The following is a 19450-nucleotide window of genomic DNA, read 5'->3' on the forward strand; positions in this document are numbered from 1 at the left end:
AGCTGGACCCAAGGAGGAACACACCAAGGCACATCATAATTACATTAGCCAAGGTAAAAATGAAGGGGAGAATCCTAGAAGCAGCAAGAGATAAGGAGGCAGTTACCTACAAAGGAGTTCCCATCAGACTGTCAGCTGATTTCTCAAAAGAGACCTTGCAGGCAAGAAGGGGCTAGAAAGAAGTATTCCAAGTATTCCAAGAAGTATTCCAAGAAGTCATGAAAGGCAAGGACCTACATCCAAGATTGCTCTATCCAGGAAAGCTTTCATTTAGAATGGAAGGGCAGATAAAGTCCTTCTCAGGTAAGCGCTAGTTAAAGGAGTTCATCACTCACCAACCCCTTACTTTATGAAATGTTAAAGGGACTTATCTAAGAAAAAGAAGATAAAAAACATGTACAGTAAAATGACAGCAAACTCACAATTATGAACAACCACACCTAAAACAAAAGCAAACTAAGCAAACAAGTAGAACAGGAATAGAACCACAAAAATGGAGATCACATGGAGGGTTAGCAACAGGGGAGTGGGAGGGGAAGAGAGGGGGGAAAGGTACAGAGAATAAGTAGCATAGATGGTAGGTAGAAAATAGACAGGGGCAGGGTAAGAACAGTATGGGAAATGTAGAAGCCAAAGAACTTATATGTACGACCCATGGACATGAACTATAGGAGAGGAATGTGGGTGGGAGGTGTGTGCAAGGGTGGAGGGGAGTGAAGGGGGGAAAATGGGGCAACTGTAATAGCATAATCAATGAAATATATTTTTTAAAAAATAGTGTCACAGGTTCGATTCCCAGTCAGGGTACATGCCTGGGTTGCAGGCCATGACCCCCAGCAACCGCACATTGATGTTTCTCTCTCTCTCTCTCTCTCTCTCTCTCTCTCTCTCTCTCTCTCTCCCTTCCCTCTCTAAAAATAAATAAAGAAAATCTTTAAAAAACTTTTAAAAAATAATAAAAAGCAAATGGTTAAATGTTTTTTAAAGAACCTATTCTACTAACCACCCTGTACCTTTCATTTGCCACAACAAACCTCTCAGCAGACAGAAATCTGAGACTTAACCTGCGGCCACTACTCACTGCACTGGACACTGTCGTTCACACGGGACAACGCCCCAGGACCAGAGGTGTACAGCCAGGGAACGGGTGGCACGTTTCTGATCAGTCCTCAGAGATGTAATACAAAGAACTCTACTTTTTTTTCCGGGCTTTATAGATTTTAAAAAATGTACTGCCTATAATGATCAAAAAGTGAAAGGAACACAAATGTCCGTCAACTAATGAGTGGATAAACCAAATCTGGTATATTCATACAATGGAATATTATTCGGCCACAAAAAGGAATGAAGTACTAATATGTGCTCTAGCATGGATGAACCTTATAAACATTTGCTAAGTACAAGAAACCAGACACAAAAGGTCACATATTCTATAATTCCAATTGTAACGAATGTTGATAAGAGACAAATCCAAGGAGATGAAAAATAGGTCAGTGTTGTTAGGAGCAGGAGGAGGGATGAATGGGGAGTGATTGCTAATGGGTACAGGACTTCCCTGTGGGGTGATGAAACTGCTCTAAAATTAACTATGGTGGTGGTTGCTCAATTCTGTGAACAACCACCATCATACGAAAAACCACTGGACAGTACAAGTTGAAATGGTAGATTGTACAGTATGTGAATCATATGTCAATACAGCGGTTTGAGGGAGAGCGCCTAGACAGATAGACAATCGATCCATGTTCCATGATGTGGAACGCAGGTCAGCCGTCATTATAATGTAATGTGAACATGCATATTTAAATCCTGGTGAAAATCTTAACCACATCATTTTTCCACTTAAAGGATCCTTTTACTTACTGAAGACTCAGTCTGTAAAATCTGTAAATCCCCAATTTATTGTGGATCTGCCCTAGACTCTAACAGAGGAGAATTAAAGCAAACCAGCAATGACCCAGAGTCCCGGGCTGATACTCCATGGTGTTCTGGCTAATGATGACGAGCCTTGAAAAGGGGGCCTCTTTTGGACAGACGTGCAGAAGCTGAAATAACTATCTGGGTCCCCCAAAGACAGTGTGTGTATGTGTGTAGGGGGGTGGGTTGGGTTGGAGAGTTTGGGAAAATGTCCTAAGAGTTTGAGGTGTAATCTGCTGGTCCACGGGGAGGCTGGCGGACGAGACATCCCGGCCGGGCCCCTCCTCGTCTCCCAGTGCTGCCTCTCCCTGCGGCCTTCACTCCTCTACGTACACGTCGTACTTGCATCTGGACTACAGGCTGCTAGACGGGGCCACTAGATAGGCTCCATTTTCTCTCTCAGAATTTAGCAAAGTTCAATATAACCAGCAAGTGACTGACAAATAAAGCAAGTTTGCCCTGGCTGGAGTAGCTCCTTGGATTGAGTGCAGGCCCATGAACCAAAAGGTCACTGGTTCAATTCCTGGTCAGGGCACATGCCTGGGTTGCAGGCCAGGTCCCCTTTTTGCACGGCAACTGATCAATGTATCACTCGCACATCTATGTTTCTTTCCATCTCTTTCTCATTCCCTTCCTCCTCTCTAAAAGTAAATAAATAAAATCTTAAAAAAGAAATAAAGCAAGTTCATAAATGAGGTAACTTCAGAATAAGAGGTATGATATAGAATTCTCCACTTTACAAAAAGATTCACTGAAAAGTTTCTTTAGGTAACAAACTCCCCTGACAGACATAAAAGATGGTTTTGATTTAGGAAAAGACCTGCTAGCCCTCGGCCCTTTTAGAGGAATCTGTGTTAAGGGTGTACTATGTAGAATGTAGGCTTGCAATCAATAAGTTCTTGCCTTCACAAGCAGATGCTTGTGAAGACTCCCTTCCCCACTACTGAACCCAGAAACAGACAAGATTCCAGTTAAGGACACTTTCTAGACACTTCAGTCAGAGATGGGGCAGCTGAAATGAAAGCCTTCTCACACTCAGGGGCTTAGGAGTTGCCCAGATCCCATGAGTAGGGGCTGTGTCCCATCAGAGGGTTAGAGCCCAAGCAGACACGGAAGGGGCCGGGTCCTCACCTCGGGAATCAGCCGCCGCCTCTTCACGCTGGAGACAGGGTCTGGCTGGCCCTCGCTGCCCGGCTGCTTCCGCTTGCTGGAGTCCTGCAGGGCGGTGAAGACGCTGTCCAGAGGGTGCTTCTCCAAAGACCTGGAATTCACTGAGCAGTCCAGGGCAGCATCTTCAGCCTCTGTCTCCACTTTCACAGTGTTATTTTTTAGAACTGTGGCAGAGAAGAGACAGGGCTCAGCGGGAGAGACCACTGGGCTGCTCAGAGGCCAGCAGGGTCCCCGAGTGACAGGCTGTTTGCGGCCCGCCCTCTGACACTGTGCTCAGACAGTCAAGTCTAGCCAGAGTGAGGCAGCACCTTCCGACCCTGCCATTTTCATCTCGCCGCACTAGTGCTATCCAATAAAACCATGTTCCAAGACTGTTTTATTCAAACTCGTTTTAAAGTCTTTTTGAGGGGCTAGGGGGAGAGGAGATGCAGGGAGACAAATACTATATTTTCAACATACTTTTTAAGAAAGTAGCTCTTGAAAGGCATATAAGATAAGGTGCATGGGGGAGGGGGAGGGGAATCAGTGGTGGGAGACTTTTCAATTTGTATCTTTTTATACATCAATATGTCTGTACCGTGTGAATATATGACCCAATAAAACATTAAAGATAATTTTTAATAAGGGATTTTACCTTCTTCTACATCTTCATTGAATTCAGTTGAGTTCATCTTCTAGTCCCACTACATGAAAAGACAAAGACAAAGTCCTGATTTACTGCTTGATTAATTTCTTACCTTTCCCTTCCCGTGAAAAACTCTCTCCCCTCCCAACCCTGAAGGCTCCATGGAGTAGAAAGTAGAGTCCACCCTGCTCTGCAGCATTATGGAAAATCACATCTTATTCTCATTTGCAGTCGCTCAAAGCAGCCAGGCCTGCTGGGAGCACTTCTCCAAGGCTTTATGTGGGCAGAACGTGTCTCACAGCATTGACCAAGGGCACTTACATAGCTGGGGGGACATTATTCACGGAAATCAAGTCTTTTCATGAACTCCGGTTTCAGCAAGCTGTTAGTCCCTGCTTTACACATTCCAGCCACAACAATGAAAAGGCTGACCAAGGATGCAAGCTATGGGCGCTGTGGACCCGAGCTGAGGTCTTAGAACTCCAGACGGTCCAAAGAGACCAGTGCTGCCCACGGGCGCAGCCCCCAGTCACACAGCTACTGAGGACAGGAGGCATGGCTGGTCCCAATGGAAACACGCATTCTGGATTCCTGAGACTTAGCACAGCAAAAAAGAATGTAAACTATCTCATCAATAATTTCTTATACTGGTTGCATGTTGAAATGATAATATTTTGGGTTGGGCTAACTAAAATATTTTGTTAAAAACAATCTCACCTTTTTGTAATGTGGCTACTAGAAAACTTAAAATGACCCGTGTGGCTTGCGTTACATTTTTATTGGATGGCGCTGGTCCTTCAAAAACAACTTTCTCTTTCAGAGAAAAAGGCACTGTGGGGTTTTAAAGCTCCCAAGCGCCGCACAATCTGGTTCAAGCCCTTCCTTTTTATTGATGAGGGAATGAGACGGGTTCGGGGAAGGTGCGCTGTCCAGGTCTCAGGGTCCGGGGCAGAGCTGCCCCCGACTCCCACGGCCCCAGCTGGAATGGAACAGGCGCCATGACTGACAGCACCAGTAAGTCTCTGGGATTCTTTCCCCCCAGTTACTTAACAGCTTGTCCGTACAAACTACAAGGTATTAACGAGGTAGTGGGAAGAAACACAAGTGACAGCCTCCACTGCTGACCCTGAGGGGTGTGGTTCCCACAGCTGATCACACAGACTGCAAGTATCACTGGTACTTTGGTTAAGGATCAGAAGAGAGCAGGACTAAGAAGCATCTACTAAGAAATTTCTATTGCCTGTAGCAGTAAACCATGTTCGTTCCAGGTTTCAGGGTCAGAAGTTAGAACTCTGGATCCCCAAGCTGCATCCCCAATTTTTCCCTGTTCCTTCCACTCAAATAACAAGGCAGTGCTAACAGCAGAACTTATCATCCCCGGACCGTTTCAGCCACGAAGATGCCAGTTTTAGGAAGACCAAACCCTTATGTCAGGTTTCTCAACCTCAGTGCTATTGACCTTCGGGCCAGGTAGTCCTCTGTTGTGGGTCCCTGTCCTGTGTGTTTAGCAGCATCCTGCTACTTGATGCATGGGGCCATTGGTACCCCACTCCCACCCCCAGTCATAAGAATTTAAAATGTTTCTAGAAAAAAAGAAAGAAATTTCTAGCCCTGGCCAGGTAGCTCAATTGGTTAGAGCATCATCCTGATACACCAAGGTTGCAGGTCCCATCCCCAGTCAAGGCACACACAGGAATCAACCAATGAATGCACAGTAAGTGGAACAACACATCAACGTTTCTCTCTCTTTCTCTCCTCCCCTCTCCCCCTCCCGTCCTCTCTCTATCTTAAGAAAATAAATACATACATACATAAATTTTGTTCAAAAAAGAAATTTCAATACGGAAGAGGGATGCCATCTACAGAGTTCAGTAAACTGTTCGCGGAGTAGCCTCGAACTGGTCTGTGGTCCGCTTGCGCCAGCGAGCACAGGGACGCTGGGGACGGGGCAAGACAGAGAGAGTGCACACAGGTGGCCCAGGCACGGAGTAACTTCAGAACGCACTCACAGCAGCAGCACTTACACAGGCCTTACGGCGTGACACACGGTTCCCCGCGTGTCCCGTTAACTTTGGCACAGGTACAATTTCTCTCATCCCTGTGTCACTAATTTTCAGAGGAATGAATAAGAAAATGTAAGACTTATTTGAGACCAAAATTAGCACTAAAAATAATTCCTACTTAGTAAACGACCTCCTACCCAGAAAAGGTAACACGGAAGGTGATGCTGAGGGAAGATAAACAGGTGAGTGTCCGCAGTCCGAGAGCCGTCTTACCAGAGGCGAGTTCTAGCAAATGCAGCTTCCACTGTGTCCCGGGCAAAGAAACCTCACGTTTGATGACATCCCCGATCTGGGTGTCTCTGGGGGATTGGGGTGGGGGGCACAGGTAGGTAGGTGGGACTTTCTCATTTACAGGTCAAGCCCACGACTGCATTTCAGAAGGTGGGGGGATGACCGACCTTTGCCAGAAATTCAGGTGTCCTGATTCCCAGCCCAGTCAGGGACCTCTCAAGCAGAGGCACTTCAGGCCTCACCCGAAGGCCCAAGTGTGGCAACTCCCCTTGGAAACCTGCCACAGGGTCACATGACCCTACCCCTCAGATCCAGGGCAGAGGTGAGAGCAGCAGCGTGAGAAGACAGCTGGTGGAGACAGTGGTGCAGTGCACGAAACAGCACATTCTGGAGAGAAAAGGTGGGAAGGGGAAGAGGTGGAGGATGATTTATTTGGGGGGGAAATGGGTCATAGTGAAAGAAAACCACAAAGACTCTGGCTAAGTAGAAAAGCATTATAAAAAAGTGAATCCAAGAAGAAAATAAACTAGGAGTTGATGCAAAAACAGGAGAGAGAACCACAAGTGCTGAGCAAAGACGGTGTGGTCATCTAACATTACATCCGCCCAGGAGGCAGACAGCGTGGGGCTGCAGTCCGGGGCCAGGCGTGGTCGCTGCCTGGGTGTGACGCAGTGAGCAGGAAGGGTATTTTCTGAACCACATGTGACACGACGGCAAGCGACTCAGCACCAGAATTCTGAGCTCCTATGGTTGTTGTATCAGAAAATCCCGGAGGAGCACACATCGGGGCCACCTGTGGTGCGAGGAGAAGCAGGAGGAGCTGGGAAGGCTCTCAGGAGGAGTGGGGCGGGGTGGGGGCAGCTTTACAGGCCTCAGGGTGCCCAGGGTGCATCTGCCTGAGAAAACATTCCTGTGTTCATTTATAGACCAGCGACAGATGTTAGACCAGCCCAGGAGTGACCCAGAACACAGAACGGTGGGCCGCTTCCCTCCCAGCCAGTCAAGAAGCCGTGCTCTTTGGGAAACTGGGGAATTTCCTATTTGCAAGGCCTGGAAAACCCACGACTACTCCGTGGGGCCTGAGTGGGGGAGGGACCCCACTAACATCTGCAGCCCCGGAGCGGACACCACTGGCCGCTTAGCCTGCGCCTCCAGCTCACCCTGCACTGTTTTAATCCCAGTTCTACCAACAAGGAAACTGAGCACATATACCTTAAATATACACAATGTTTACATGTCCTTGAAGCTGGAAAATATTACATTTTGACTAAGGAAATAAAATATTTGAATATTGGAAGGGGAGACAGAGGGCAGGTCACTTGCCAGGGTCACACAGCTGTAAGAGGGAGGACTAGGGCTGAAACCGAGTCTGCGAACCCCTCCCACCAGCCACCAGGAGAGCAATACTAACAGAATCCTCCATCTTCCGTTGAGGTTCTTCAGCCTTGGAGTTCTCATTCCAACAGCAGCTGGAGCATCCAAATCTCCTTTTATCTCCATGGAGCTACCTGGAAAACCAGTGTGCCCCGTGCTTATAAATAGATTCCAGCCCAGAGTACAGAAGTTTCTACCAGAGGGATGTGTGGGTCCCTTCCAGGCATCCTGAGCCAGCGCAGCGACAGCTCACCAACCACGTCAGGGCTGAGTGGGAAGGGGACCCACGTGCTGCCTGCTATCTCCACTTCCTGGTGATCTGCACCCTGAAGGTCGCAGGGTTGCTTCTCCTGGGTGGATACCGAGGATCCGGATGCCAAGCATGCCTCAGAAATTCCTTCCGCTACTTAACTACAGGTTACGTGGGAGCCTCCAGCCAGCACAGCCCCCGCCTTCCCAGGACCGGAGCACTGCAATCCCCCTGCCTGCCGGGCCTCCTAGAATTCCCCATTCTAACATTCTCTCCTTTGCCAAACCTTCCTCCTCTCGCCACGCATCTCAGACTGAGACAACCTGTGCGACCAGAGATTACAGAGATTAGCAAAAATGTAGGTTTTCAGGTTCCTGAAAATCAGCTTTTGTGGGGCAGCTGTTGCATGGAAAAGAAGACAAGACACAAAATCTTTTTTTTCCCTTTTTGACTAGGTGACACACGCACATGAAAACAATATTCAAAAGCTATAAAAGAAACCCTGACCAAACCCCCGACCAAAACCAAGGACGACGGGAACACAGGTCAATGAGACCTGTGTGGCTTGCTGCTGCCTCCAGCCAGCTAAACCAGCACAGGTTCCGAGACATCAATGACCTATGGAAGATAACTCTCAAATAGGGCTAATCTCAGTGAAATCCTTTTAAACAACAAACAAAGAGCTCAGGAAGCCTCAGGTGAAGTGACTGCCATAGTTACAGAAAGGTTTTCAAGGGCGCAGAGCTTGCAGGAGTATGTATGATGTTCCCCAGTCGCTATCCTTCAGCAAGAGTGAGACCGTCAACATTTGGCCTTCCGTGCACGGGTGTAATCTTGTTTGTGGCTGAGGGGTGATCAGACCATCACCAGAAAAGTCTCCAGTTTACAAAAAGCACAAAAGAGAAGGTAAGAAAGTAATCCCAAATGTTCATAAGTAAAATGCTTTAGCCACTCAAATATCAAATTACAAAGGCTAAGTTGCTTAAACTGGCTGCATACATGCCACAACTGGCCGGGCTGCCCCCAGGCCTCATGCTGAGATGAGGCTAGATCTGAACCCTGAACATCCCCAAGAACGTCAGCGTGCCCCTGGCTTGGGGCAGGAAGTGGGGCTGACGAGGGAAGACATCTGAGAAGAAAGAAGAGGAGAAGGCAGAGAAGTGAGAACTATTTACTGGTGCTTAGAAACGACCAATTCTAAGAGATGCCATGAGGCAATGGAAAATCTGGAAAGATTGACAATTACAGGTCATATTTTTATATTCATATTTCTAGAGTTAATTTAGGAAGAGAAGACAAGACACAAAATCTTTTTTTCCCTTTTTGGCTAGGTGACACACACACGTGAAAACAATATTCAAAAGCTATAAAAGAATATTTGGTTAAGAAGTCCACTGTCCTCCAGTCACCAGGCCACTCTCTTGGAAGCGCCCATGTTATTTTTCCCACGTGTCCTGCCGAAGACATTCTGTGTCCGTGGTTCTCACAGTGTGCTCGTGCACCGTGGTTCACCACTGGCGGTTTACATAGTCTCTCCCCCCAACCCTGCCACCAGTAGGGTCAAGTTGGTAGCTTGAAAGTGGCCATAGTGGGAGTATTTTACACCACGGAAATTGACACTTTTACAACCAGGGCATTTTTTTCTTTCTTTTTGGAGAGCAAGTTTACTAGTACATCCAAGACCCTTTCAGAGAGGTCCACAAGATCAAAATTATTTTCATTAAAAAAAAAAGAGATTGCCCTGGCTGGCATAGCTCAGTGGATTGAGTGTGGGCTGCGAACCAGGCATCGCAGGTTCGATTCCCAGTCAGGGCACATGCCTGGGTTGCAGGCCATGGCCCCCAGCAACCACACATTGATGTTTCTCTCTCTCTCTCTCTCTCTCTCTCTCTCTCTCTCTCTCTCCCTTCCCTCTCTAAAAATAAATAAATAAAATCTTTTAAAAAAAGGAAGTGGGCAAATAATTAAAAAAAAAAGATTTTATTTATTTATTTTGAGGGAGGGGAAGGGAGGGAGGAGAAAGAGAAAAACGTCGATGTGAGAGATATCGACCGGTCGCCTCTCCCACAGGAATGGAACCGGTGACCTCTCAGTTTGCAGAACTGGCCCACACCAATCAGGGCCAAAACTATTTTCATAACAACATTGAAGTGCCATTGCCCCTTTTCTCACCTAGGTTTAGCAGAATTTTCCTGAAGCTACATGATATACAAGTTTGCAGAAGACTGAACACAAAGGCAGATCTGAAAACTCAGCTGTCTTCTATTAAGTCAGAGATGAAAGAGATCAGCAAAAATGTAAATGATACCATTCATTTCACTAAGATTTGGGGGGGGGGCCAATACGTAATTTTCATAAAAAATGTTACTGACATTAACTTGTACTGAATTTATTATGGTTATTATTAAACAAATTAATAAATATTTCTGTTTTAATTTCTAACACAGTAAATACTGACAGATATAACTCATATTAATAAATGCTCTTTGGGGTCCTCGACAAATCTTAAGAGTATAAAGCGATCCTGAGAATAAAAGGTTTAAGATCCTCATTCCTTGCTTTTTTTCCCCCCACTTAATGTATCATGGAAATTTTATGTCTTTTTTTAGTTTGAGTTCCCCTAGAGGCAAATTTTGAGACAAGGATTTGGAGCCGTTTCTTTGGGAAGAGAGAGCAGGGCTAAAACCCTGTAAGGGGCACATTCGTGGGGGCAGGGGACGCCCCTGCTGCAGGCCGCGCTGAAGGCTGCAGGGGCTCCGGGAGCACAGGGCTGTCCCAGCCCCCGGGGGGGGGGGGGGGGGCAAGCTCCTGAAGGCAGAAGCCCTGCTGTGGCCTTTCCTTCCAGCTGCTCACCACACTGCATCCTACACCGGGCGCAAGGTGCTGCGCTACGAGCTTCACCATGAACTTAACCTAATCATCCTGCAAGGTAGAAACTCTTGTTTGTCTCATCTTACAAGTGAGGAAACTGAAGCACAATTTTAGAGCCAAAGGGACCTCAGAGACCATCTTGTTTTATAGGCAAGGGGCCGGGGGCTCAGGAAGGGTAGGAACACGCTGACAATCACACTGTCAGGAATGGCTTCTTGTCTTCCCGCCTGGTGCTCTGGTGGCCCCGAGCCCCGCAGGGCGGGGAATCCACCGAACGTACCACTTATCTACAGGGATCACGGCCAACACCTGGGAGGACCTGGAGGATGAAGACGGGTCTCTGGGAACTTCTGTCAGAGGGGAGGACGCGTAAATACCAGAAGATAAAAGTGACAGGAAGGAAAGAGCAGTCAGAACCCCCAGGTTAGAAGACACTACACCAGGGTTTCTATAACAACGCACTCACATCTAGTAAACACAGCCTGCGTGCCACAGCTGTGCAGAAGACCACCCATGCTTCCGATGTGGTGCTCTAGATACAAGTAATTTTAAACTTTAACAGATACCTACAAGACTTTTTTCCTTTGCAGGGGAGAAATGTTAATCCAAGATAATTCTAGGGAAGAGGTCTACTTCAAAAATAACTTTCTTAGTGTTCAACTGGGCACATCTTGATCTTCCTCACAACCTTCAGTTTATAAAGACCTAAGATCAAATCTTTCCGCCACTTACACAGCCTCACACACTTGACAAATATGATATGTTGTCACCATAATGAGCCACGGCCACAAGGGCAAAGCCAAGAGCCTGGGCCAGGAGGCCTTTCATCTCACGGCTGTTCTCAGGTGAAGCACGGGCGGAAGTCCAGGGTCACACTCCTCCTGGTGCGGAGGGAGCCCTCCAAACCACCTGCCATGATGACTGACAAATTCCACAAAAAGTTGCAGAGAAAATGGAAGGGACAGCGCACTGAATGTGACCTGGACCAAGACCACCATTGGTCACCCCTGCTGTTTCTATTATAAAAGTTAGGAAGTCAACCTCTACACATTTTCTCATCACGTGACTCAGAAACTTCTGACAGAAAGAGCTGAGCATTAAATTATGTGTAAAGATTCAAAATCAATTGTTCATTGCAGGGCTATCCAGTCAATAACAACATACGTCCTAGAGCAATGGGGGTGTCTCAGCTACATAATTAAAAATGGCATAAAGCAGCTGAAAGGAAATATGCCCAAAGAATGCTAATTACTTCCAATTAGGAGGATTATGGATGATTTTTTCTTTTTTAATTTTTAAAGATTTTATGTATTTATTTTTAGATAGAGCGGAAGGGAGGGAGAAAGGGAGAGAGACATCGATGAGCAAGAGAAACGTCCTGGGCCAGCTGTCTCCCCGCACCCGCAGTGGGGACCTGGCTGCGACCCAGACACGCGCACCAACCAGGACGGAACCGGTGACCTTCTGCTTCACAGGACGATGCCCAACCCACTGAGCCACACCAGTCAGGGCAAAAAAGCAATTTTTAAATGAAAAAAGAAGTACAGTAATCTTTATTTGTCAGGTCACATTCTAAGTTCCACCCACAAAACAGGAATGAGCGAGAATATAAAATCAAATCATTACATTTCGACAACTGACAAACTACTGAAGACCTTTCACTCCCTAACTGGTCCTGAATGACTGCCTCCGAAGGTGTACGAAGCCCCTCAGTGTGTGGAGAGGGGGATCGAGAACCCAGGTGTGCACACGGTCCTAGCTGGGTGCCGACAGCCAGGCCGTCGGAGGCTGCGTGGAGTGGAGAGCAGCTCCATGGCTGACCGGGGCCTGATGCCTGCCCTGCTGGGTTTCTGCATTCTGGACGGCAGACGGCTGTAACATGCGGTCCCCTCTTCAGGGTTCTCTTGTGACTGAGCACCCTGGGAGATGTTCTGACCCCCTCCTCCCACGCCACCTAGAAAGTGGACCAAACTGGGCCATCGGAGGTGTGCTCCAGGGGCCCCGGCTCCAGCCAGGGTGAAGCAGCAGGCAGCAGTGGGGGCAGAGAGAAGGTGAGGAGGTCTGGGGAGCAGAGAAGTGGCCAGGGCACAGAAAAAGGAAGGGGCGTAGTGAGGTCACTGGTTAAAAGTGGGTAGGAAGGAGTCACGCAGTTGTCGGCTGTGGGGTAACTTTCCGTGTTAAAAGCTGGGTGCAAGGCCACAGCAAGGTGAGCAGGGGACACCTGGCATGGTGATTCCCTGGCAAAGGGTCACTGGTCTCTTCCCTAAATGTCCCTTAGGTTTCCAAAGGAAAATGCTCCCTAGCACTGCCCATAAGGGTGGGACTGCCCTGGGGTGCCCCTCTCCCAAGTTCTCGTAGAGCCGGCCGCTCAGGGGATCAGCCAGACCAGGCCTCCGCTGCAAGCAGCAGCACCAGGCTAATCAGAGGCGCCAGAGGCTTGTGGCTGGCCCAGTGTCACACAGGACAAACAGCAGGCCCAGAAATGGGAAGTACTTGGGCTTCCTGAAACCCCAAGGTTCAAATCCCAGCCAGCTGACTCAGGACTGCGCCCCATTAAATCAGAAACGTCCACTGCACTTGGGACTTGCCGCTGGGCTGCGGTGCAGGTCCAGGAACGCTGGTCCCTGCCCGGCAGCCCTGAACTCAGGACACTCGGCGGCAAATCCTCGCCTCCAAGTCACGTTTCCAGATATACAGTGAAGCAAACTCTCACCGGGAACGGAGGTCTCTTTGGGAATGTGAGCCCGAGAAGATGAATGTGATTGGAACCTGAGACCAGGGGGATAGTGGCTGTGAAGCACTGCCACATACAGAGGTACAGCAGAGAGAATATGCTCCAACCATCTGAAAGGTCACTATCAACACACTCAGGGATTTAAAAGTCCCGCTAGGAACTAATTAAACCTTACTTCATCCTTTGCTCAATTGTTTCATGATTTGTAATTTTTTAAAATTGACTTCAGAGAGAGGAAGGGAGGGAAAGGAGGGAAGGGAGGGAGAAAGGTTGCTTTGTTCTATTGATTTATGCATTCGTTGGTTGCTTCTGGTATGTGCCCTGACTGGGGACTGAACCCACAGCCTTGTCGTATTGGGATGGCGCTCTAACCAACTGAGCCAGTCAGCTAGGGCTCAACGGTCACACATGATGTGACTTCCTGACACCCGTCTCCAGCAGGTCATGCTGATTTTTGAAAATGAAACAAAGAAAAGGAGGACAGCAGCTGACATGCATGGAACACTGGCCCCACGCTCTACCGGTTTCACACTTTAGCCCACACAGTCCTCACGAGGGCCCACTCATTCTGCGGAGAGAGAACCAGGGGCCAAGCAATCTGGGCCTCCCTTGGAGGAGGGCGCCGCAGAAAGCTAGGAGAGGGAAAGCAGTGTGGTGCCCTTCGGCCTGATGGGCTCGTTCCAGCCTTCCAAGAGCTGGGGCACAGCGGGGCATGGCCGCCCTTTCCTGCTGAGCACCCACTGGAGGCCGGGCTCCGATGCAGGAGGAAGTCAACTGGCCGCATGGGCCCCAGACCACCAAGGGAGAAGCTAGAGCGGCTGATCTCACAGAAAATGGGATTCCCTACTAAACTTTAAGGTCAGGCAGAACAGGGTTCAAACCCTAGTTCCACCTCCAATTAACTTCTAACACTGGGTAAGTTCCTTACCCACCCAAACCTTGGTTTTTCTGCAAAATGATGCTGCACACACCACCTCATTCAGAGTTTTAGTCAAAACTACCGAGGAGAAAGTACCTTGGCACACAGCACTCAGTAAATGTTATATATTATAAAGCCTTTTTTAAAGAAAAAAGATGTATGAAGTGCATCTTAATAGTGACTACTTTTTAAAACTTAAAATTAAATGACTTAAAGCTTTTGGAAAGGTTTGTATGACTTGTCTTTCGAATGAAAGAAACAAAGAAACTGAAGGATGACATCACATAGAACGCTCTCCCCAAGGACAGGAAGAATGTTCCCAGGCCACGCTCTCTCGCACCGGTCTCTGGGTCTCCAGGAACAGCCGGGAGCCTTGGGGCTCTCAGAGCCCGGCCCTCTCAGCAGTGGCACCCTGCCCATGGGACTCGCAGGACATGTTCGCAATTTGTTTTTATTTTTAGACACATCTGCACATGCTGTTTGAAAAACGCCAGACCTCACAAAACCAGGGCAATTTACCCTGAGTCTCTCCAAAGCTGTAATTGTCACTGCCTTCCTTATTCAGTCAGAGCACAGCCTCATCTTTCCACAGGCAGCAAAGTGCAACCACACAGCCCTGCCTGCCTGGGACTTGGCGTCTCACCCTTCCGACACTGTGTCTTTGGAAAGTGACTAGATCTGATGTCTGCCTCAGCAAACGGATTCTACTCAATTTAAGCACTCCCTGGGCTCATGAAGGGCAACCTCCTTAGGTGTCAATGGTAGGAGGCATAAGACTTTGCTTGTAACTTTAACCTTGGCACCCAGAAGCTGGGGGTCAAGGAGGAAAAGAGGGCCAGCACATCCCAGCAGCCACCCATGTGACTGACTGGACAATGGTGACTAATTTTCCTAGGAGGTGTAAGCTGGGTTTCCTCTGTACTTCCCACTTTTTCAAGTCTGTTGTCTTGTGACCACACAAGCTAATTAGAGTCGGCGCACAATGTGGTGTAAACTAACGCCCACCCCACCCTCAAACCTCCATCCTTTGATCTACTAGCTTTATACTCAAACCATCAACCCCCTGCACATAAGATCAGTAAGTGATTTATTCAACTGAGCAATCAATGCCCTTTAGATACTGATGCAACTGTGCTTCACTGGCCAATAGTAATGGAAGATCAGGCCAGAGAAGAGGAAAAGTGGCCATTGGTTCTAAACAAAACACTGTACTACTAAGAGGGCTGACTTTGTACGTGTTGCAAGTCGGATTAAAGTGGAGGAAAGGCATGTTACCAGGTAAGCTGCTGAGAACAACTCAGCTCTGAAACAACAGTTTGTAAAAGTCTGGCCGTTGGGTGACGAACAGAACCGCCACCCCGAGTGAAAAGCACCTCTCCTCTGTGACACACAGAAGGCCTGATGCCAGCATGGAGAGCTCTCTTAGCTTGGCATGAGCGGGTCACATGTGGCAGCTAGTTCCAGAAACCACAAGAGCTTTGGGCTTAAAGAATAATGTTGCAGGAGATACTGGAGCATCAGAAGGGCGAGAAGAGCAACTATCCTGTCTGGAGGAGCAGGAAACAGCAGGAGCGACTCGCTATGCGTAAAGCGCATTAAAACACCCTTGTTTCTGGCATATGCATTATATGCGACTTTAAATGGGATTTTAAAAAAATTACCATATAGTCAAATTAACTCTCTGGAGGGAAGGGTGTACAGTTCTGTGAAAAGGCACAGGTATACCTCCTTATAAGCACCAATGAGAGGACACAAAAAAGTTCCATCACCCCAAAGATGAATTCTACAAATAATTCCTCCAAACTTACGTTAGTAGAAAATGGGCACAATGAACAATAAGGGTGGCAACCATAATTCTCCACTTGTCATCAAAATTAAGTGCCAGAAACAAAACACTGCACCCCAGCTTCTCGTACACTGCCACCATGCTGTTTTTGTTGGCCGGCAACCTTCATGTGTTTCTACATTATAAAATTTGAGATGCATGTTGTTTCTTTCCTCGGTGCGTCAGGGGCTTCCTGGACAGCTCTGAAGAGTGGCAGGTAAGCCATTCTTTCCTGTGGGACATTATCACCCAATCAAACCTCTACCATGGTTGATTCCAATTTTCTTCTCCCTGATTATTAGACAATTCTGTTATTCCTTTGGGATAACCCAAAGGAACCGGGCCCCCTCCAGCTCCCGGACAGCGGGAACCGCTTAGTAACTTAGAAGTGACACCAAAAGGGAAAGTGTTAATTAAGTGTGTCGATGTGATACCCTTCAATAGATTGGCATGTTGACTACCTTGTCTGCTAGGTCCTAACTGGCCTATTGCTATTATTAGTGCTTTGTATGTGGTGGTGGTGAGGACATAAAACTTCTCTCTTAAATTACTTCAACAAGGAGATGGTGCCTCTGGTAAAATCCACATTCAGTGGCAGGAGTTTTTACCTGACAAATTTTAAAGGCTCCATGAATTTCACTTCAAGGGCCATGTGCAGATAGGTTAACCCACTAGCAGTAACAGGCTGCGCTGACTCCCACCTTCCATCTTGGAATGGAATCCAAGAAGCTCTTCATTCATTTAGCAAATGTTTATTGAGCACCTACTAAGTTATCAAACCCTGAGGCGGTGGCTAGGGGTGGAAAACTTAAAATACAAAATCTTGAGCAAATCTCATTATTGAGAGTGAGGGAACTAACAGGGTCCTGTACGGTGATAAAATCCCACAAACTAGGTAGGGGTCATTGTTTTTAAAAAAGGGCGGAGTAGGGTTGGGGGTGTGGAAAGCAAAAGAGCTTCCTCTGTCCCTCTTTATATACCAAATCAGGCCCAGAGCTCCATTTCCTGCAACATTAACTTTGTGACACCCTACACATTGCCCCGTGTGCGTTAAACACTCCAAAGTTACTTTTTAAAAAAAGAGAAATTGAACATTTCCGACTCTGAAGCGTTGAGCACTATTCCACGCACCCTTGTCTGGTTACCTTTGGTGCGTAAAATTCTTTCCGATAGGCCACCTGAGGAATCGTTTTACCTCTGTGAAAACACCTGGTTAAAAAAAAAAGTATGTCTAGGTAGACAGGTCTTCATAGGGTTTGCTGCACAACTCACCGATAAGGAGAGGGCAAAGTCTGCGTGGGTAATCACGTTTGCAAAAATAGCAAAAGTGAGAGGTCAGGGGCAGCGGCGAAAGCCCCAAGCTCCAGTCGCGGCCGCCCGTGAAGGCCTGTGGACAGCCAGGGTGCACACCCAAAGGAACCGGGCCCCGTCCAGCTCCCGGACAGCGGGAACCGCGAACTGCGCCGTGGACGACCGGGAGGGAGCGCTACGCCCCCTGGCGGCGGGGCCCGTCTCCGTCCGCTCCCGGCGGCAACCGCCGCGAGCCGGCCTCACTCCATTTGCAGACCCCGGAGGTAGCGTCCCTCCGAGCGCCGGCTCCTCTGGCCTCCCGCGCCCCGCTCGGCATCTCTCCACAGTCCCCGCCCCCCTGTTCCGCTCAGACACCCCCTTCTTCACGCCGAAACGTCCCCGGCCGCAGCCCGGCCGAGCGCGGGCACCGAGTCCCCGCGATCTCCGCAGAGCCTTCCGGCGGGCCCGGCTGCTGCATCGCGGCGCCAGGCAGGGGAGCGGGGCCGGCGCACGGCGCGAGTGGAGTAAGCAGCGGCGGCAGCACGGACTCTTCCACTCCGCGCCTCCCCCACCCCCGCGCGGCGAGCGTGCTCCCGGGGACGCCATGGAGCTGCCGCGTTCCGAGCGGCACAAAGGGGTGCGCAGCACAATGGGCGCGGCGAGCCCGTGGGCGCCGGGCGTTTGCTCGGCCGCACGTCCCTGCGCGGGGGTAGGCGCTCCTCCCGCCGGGCGCGCTCAGGGCAGCCCCCCTTTGCGTCCCCTCCCCTGCTCCCGCCCCCACCCCGGCATGGATGTTGCACCACTCTCTAGTCCGTCTGCCCTGGAGCTGCCGCCGCCGCGCAGCCAGCTTGGTCCGCCCCGCGCTTACCTGGGACACGAGTTCTGTACTTTGCAGAGCGGGCCCGCGCCGAGTTTGGGCGCCACGTGGGGTGCGGGGTAGCGCAGGTCCGGGGAGCTGGGGACTCGCGCGACGGCCTGGCCGGGGCGGCCCGGGGAGTTCCTGGGGGCGGCGGGCGGGCGCCGTGTATTTTCCCCTCTCTTTGTGTGTGTCCGTGCGCTGCGCTCTCGCGTGACGTGACGGGACTCCGTGTGTCATTTCCGCACAAGGACACAGGAGCCCCCGCCGCATTGGAACCACAACCCCTCCGCCCCCACCCCTGGCCCGCCCCTCCCCCTCAGCGGGGCACACGCGGGACCAGCGGCGGCGCTCGGGCGTGAACGGCCGCGGCGGGGAGCTGGGGCGCGCAATCCGGGGACCCAGGCGGCCCCGCGCGCTTGGCGGGTGCCGCGCTGCTCCACGTGGGCCCGCGCCGGTTGCCCGGGCGTGGGGCGGAGGCCGCGCACCCACGGCGCTCCAGGGCAGCGCTGGCTAACAATGACTGATCCCTGCACACAGTGTATTCTCTCCTCCGCGAGTTATCTATCTAAAACGTGGTTTCTCAGACCCCAGGAGTTTGACTTGAAAAGCCTCTTTTTTTACTTTTTTTTCTTCGCGGGACGGCAACTGTGCGGGGGCGTTTCCTCCCCTATCGCCCGCGCCTCTCCCGAATTCTTGGCATTTCCGTGGTTCCTTAGGCCCCCAGGCGGGTGTTCCCGCGCCGAGCCTGGGCACAAAGACATAGGGGCGCAGGGACCCCAGTGGCCCTGAGAGCCGGCATGAAGTCGAGGGCTGTTGGAGAGCGACCGGAGCGCTGGGAAACGCTGGCTCTGGCCACTCCCCCAGCGCAGTAGCCGCCCTCTGTTGTGAGCTCGAGAGCTAAAAATCTGCCTTCTACTTGTAATCCGAAGTTTTGAGGCTGCAAAGTGAGAGATTCAGAAGTGCGCGGGCTCACAGACCCACATACCACACACAAACCCACGGGATAGCTGCACCCAGCGCTTAAAATAGAAAAACACGTGTCACCATCTGAATAAAGGCTGATTCTTGAGACTCCTGTAACTCCGAACTGGAGATTTCAACCTGATAAATACACAACCTACCACTCGGGTATTTTCTCAAGTCTCAGTGACTTTAAGGGGTGGGTGTGGTGGGTGAGGGTCGGAGAAGCCCAATCCAACAGTTAAACCACGTTTACATTTCAGGCTAACAGCGAAAATGTAAATTTTAAAAAAAATCCTTTAATTTGCCTATCGAAGTGTAAGAAGGAAAATGCAAATGAGCCCATCTGCTGCTCCCAGCTGACT

The 19450-nt window shown here is 49.6% G+C and overlaps 1 protein-coding gene across 2 annotated transcripts in view; it reads right to left on the reverse strand.

Moving 5' to 3' along the window:
* BEND3 (BEN domain containing 3) overlaps window positions 1–18402 on the reverse strand; it is a 41391-nt gene extending 22989 nt beyond the window's left edge. Inside the window, exons 1-4 of one of the 2 annotated variants that reach the window (XM_045842693.1) lie at window positions 18135–18402; window positions 7415–7511; window positions 3719–3767; window positions 3046–3248 (exon numbers count right to left, since the gene is read on the reverse strand). In XM_045842693.1, coding sequence (XP_045698649.1) covers window positions 3046–3248; window positions 3719–3755 — 240 coding nt within the window. In that variant the 5' untranslated portion in view covers window positions 3756–3767; window positions 7415–7511; window positions 18135–18402. The remainder of the gene's footprint in view (window positions 1–3045; window positions 3249–3718; window positions 3768–7414; window positions 7512–18134) is intronic. The other variant, XM_045842692.1, reaches the window with a different exon arrangement.
* Between the last annotated feature and the right edge of the window lie 1048 nt (window positions 18403–19450).

This window comes from Phyllostomus hastatus, unplaced genomic scaffold, assembly GCF_019186645.2.
Source record: "Phyllostomus hastatus isolate PE091 unplaced genomic scaffold, TTU_PhHast_1.1 phas_contig_40, whole genome shotgun sequence".
Lineage (NCBI taxonomy): Eukaryota > Metazoa > Chordata > Mammalia > Chiroptera > Phyllostomidae > Phyllostomus > Phyllostomus hastatus.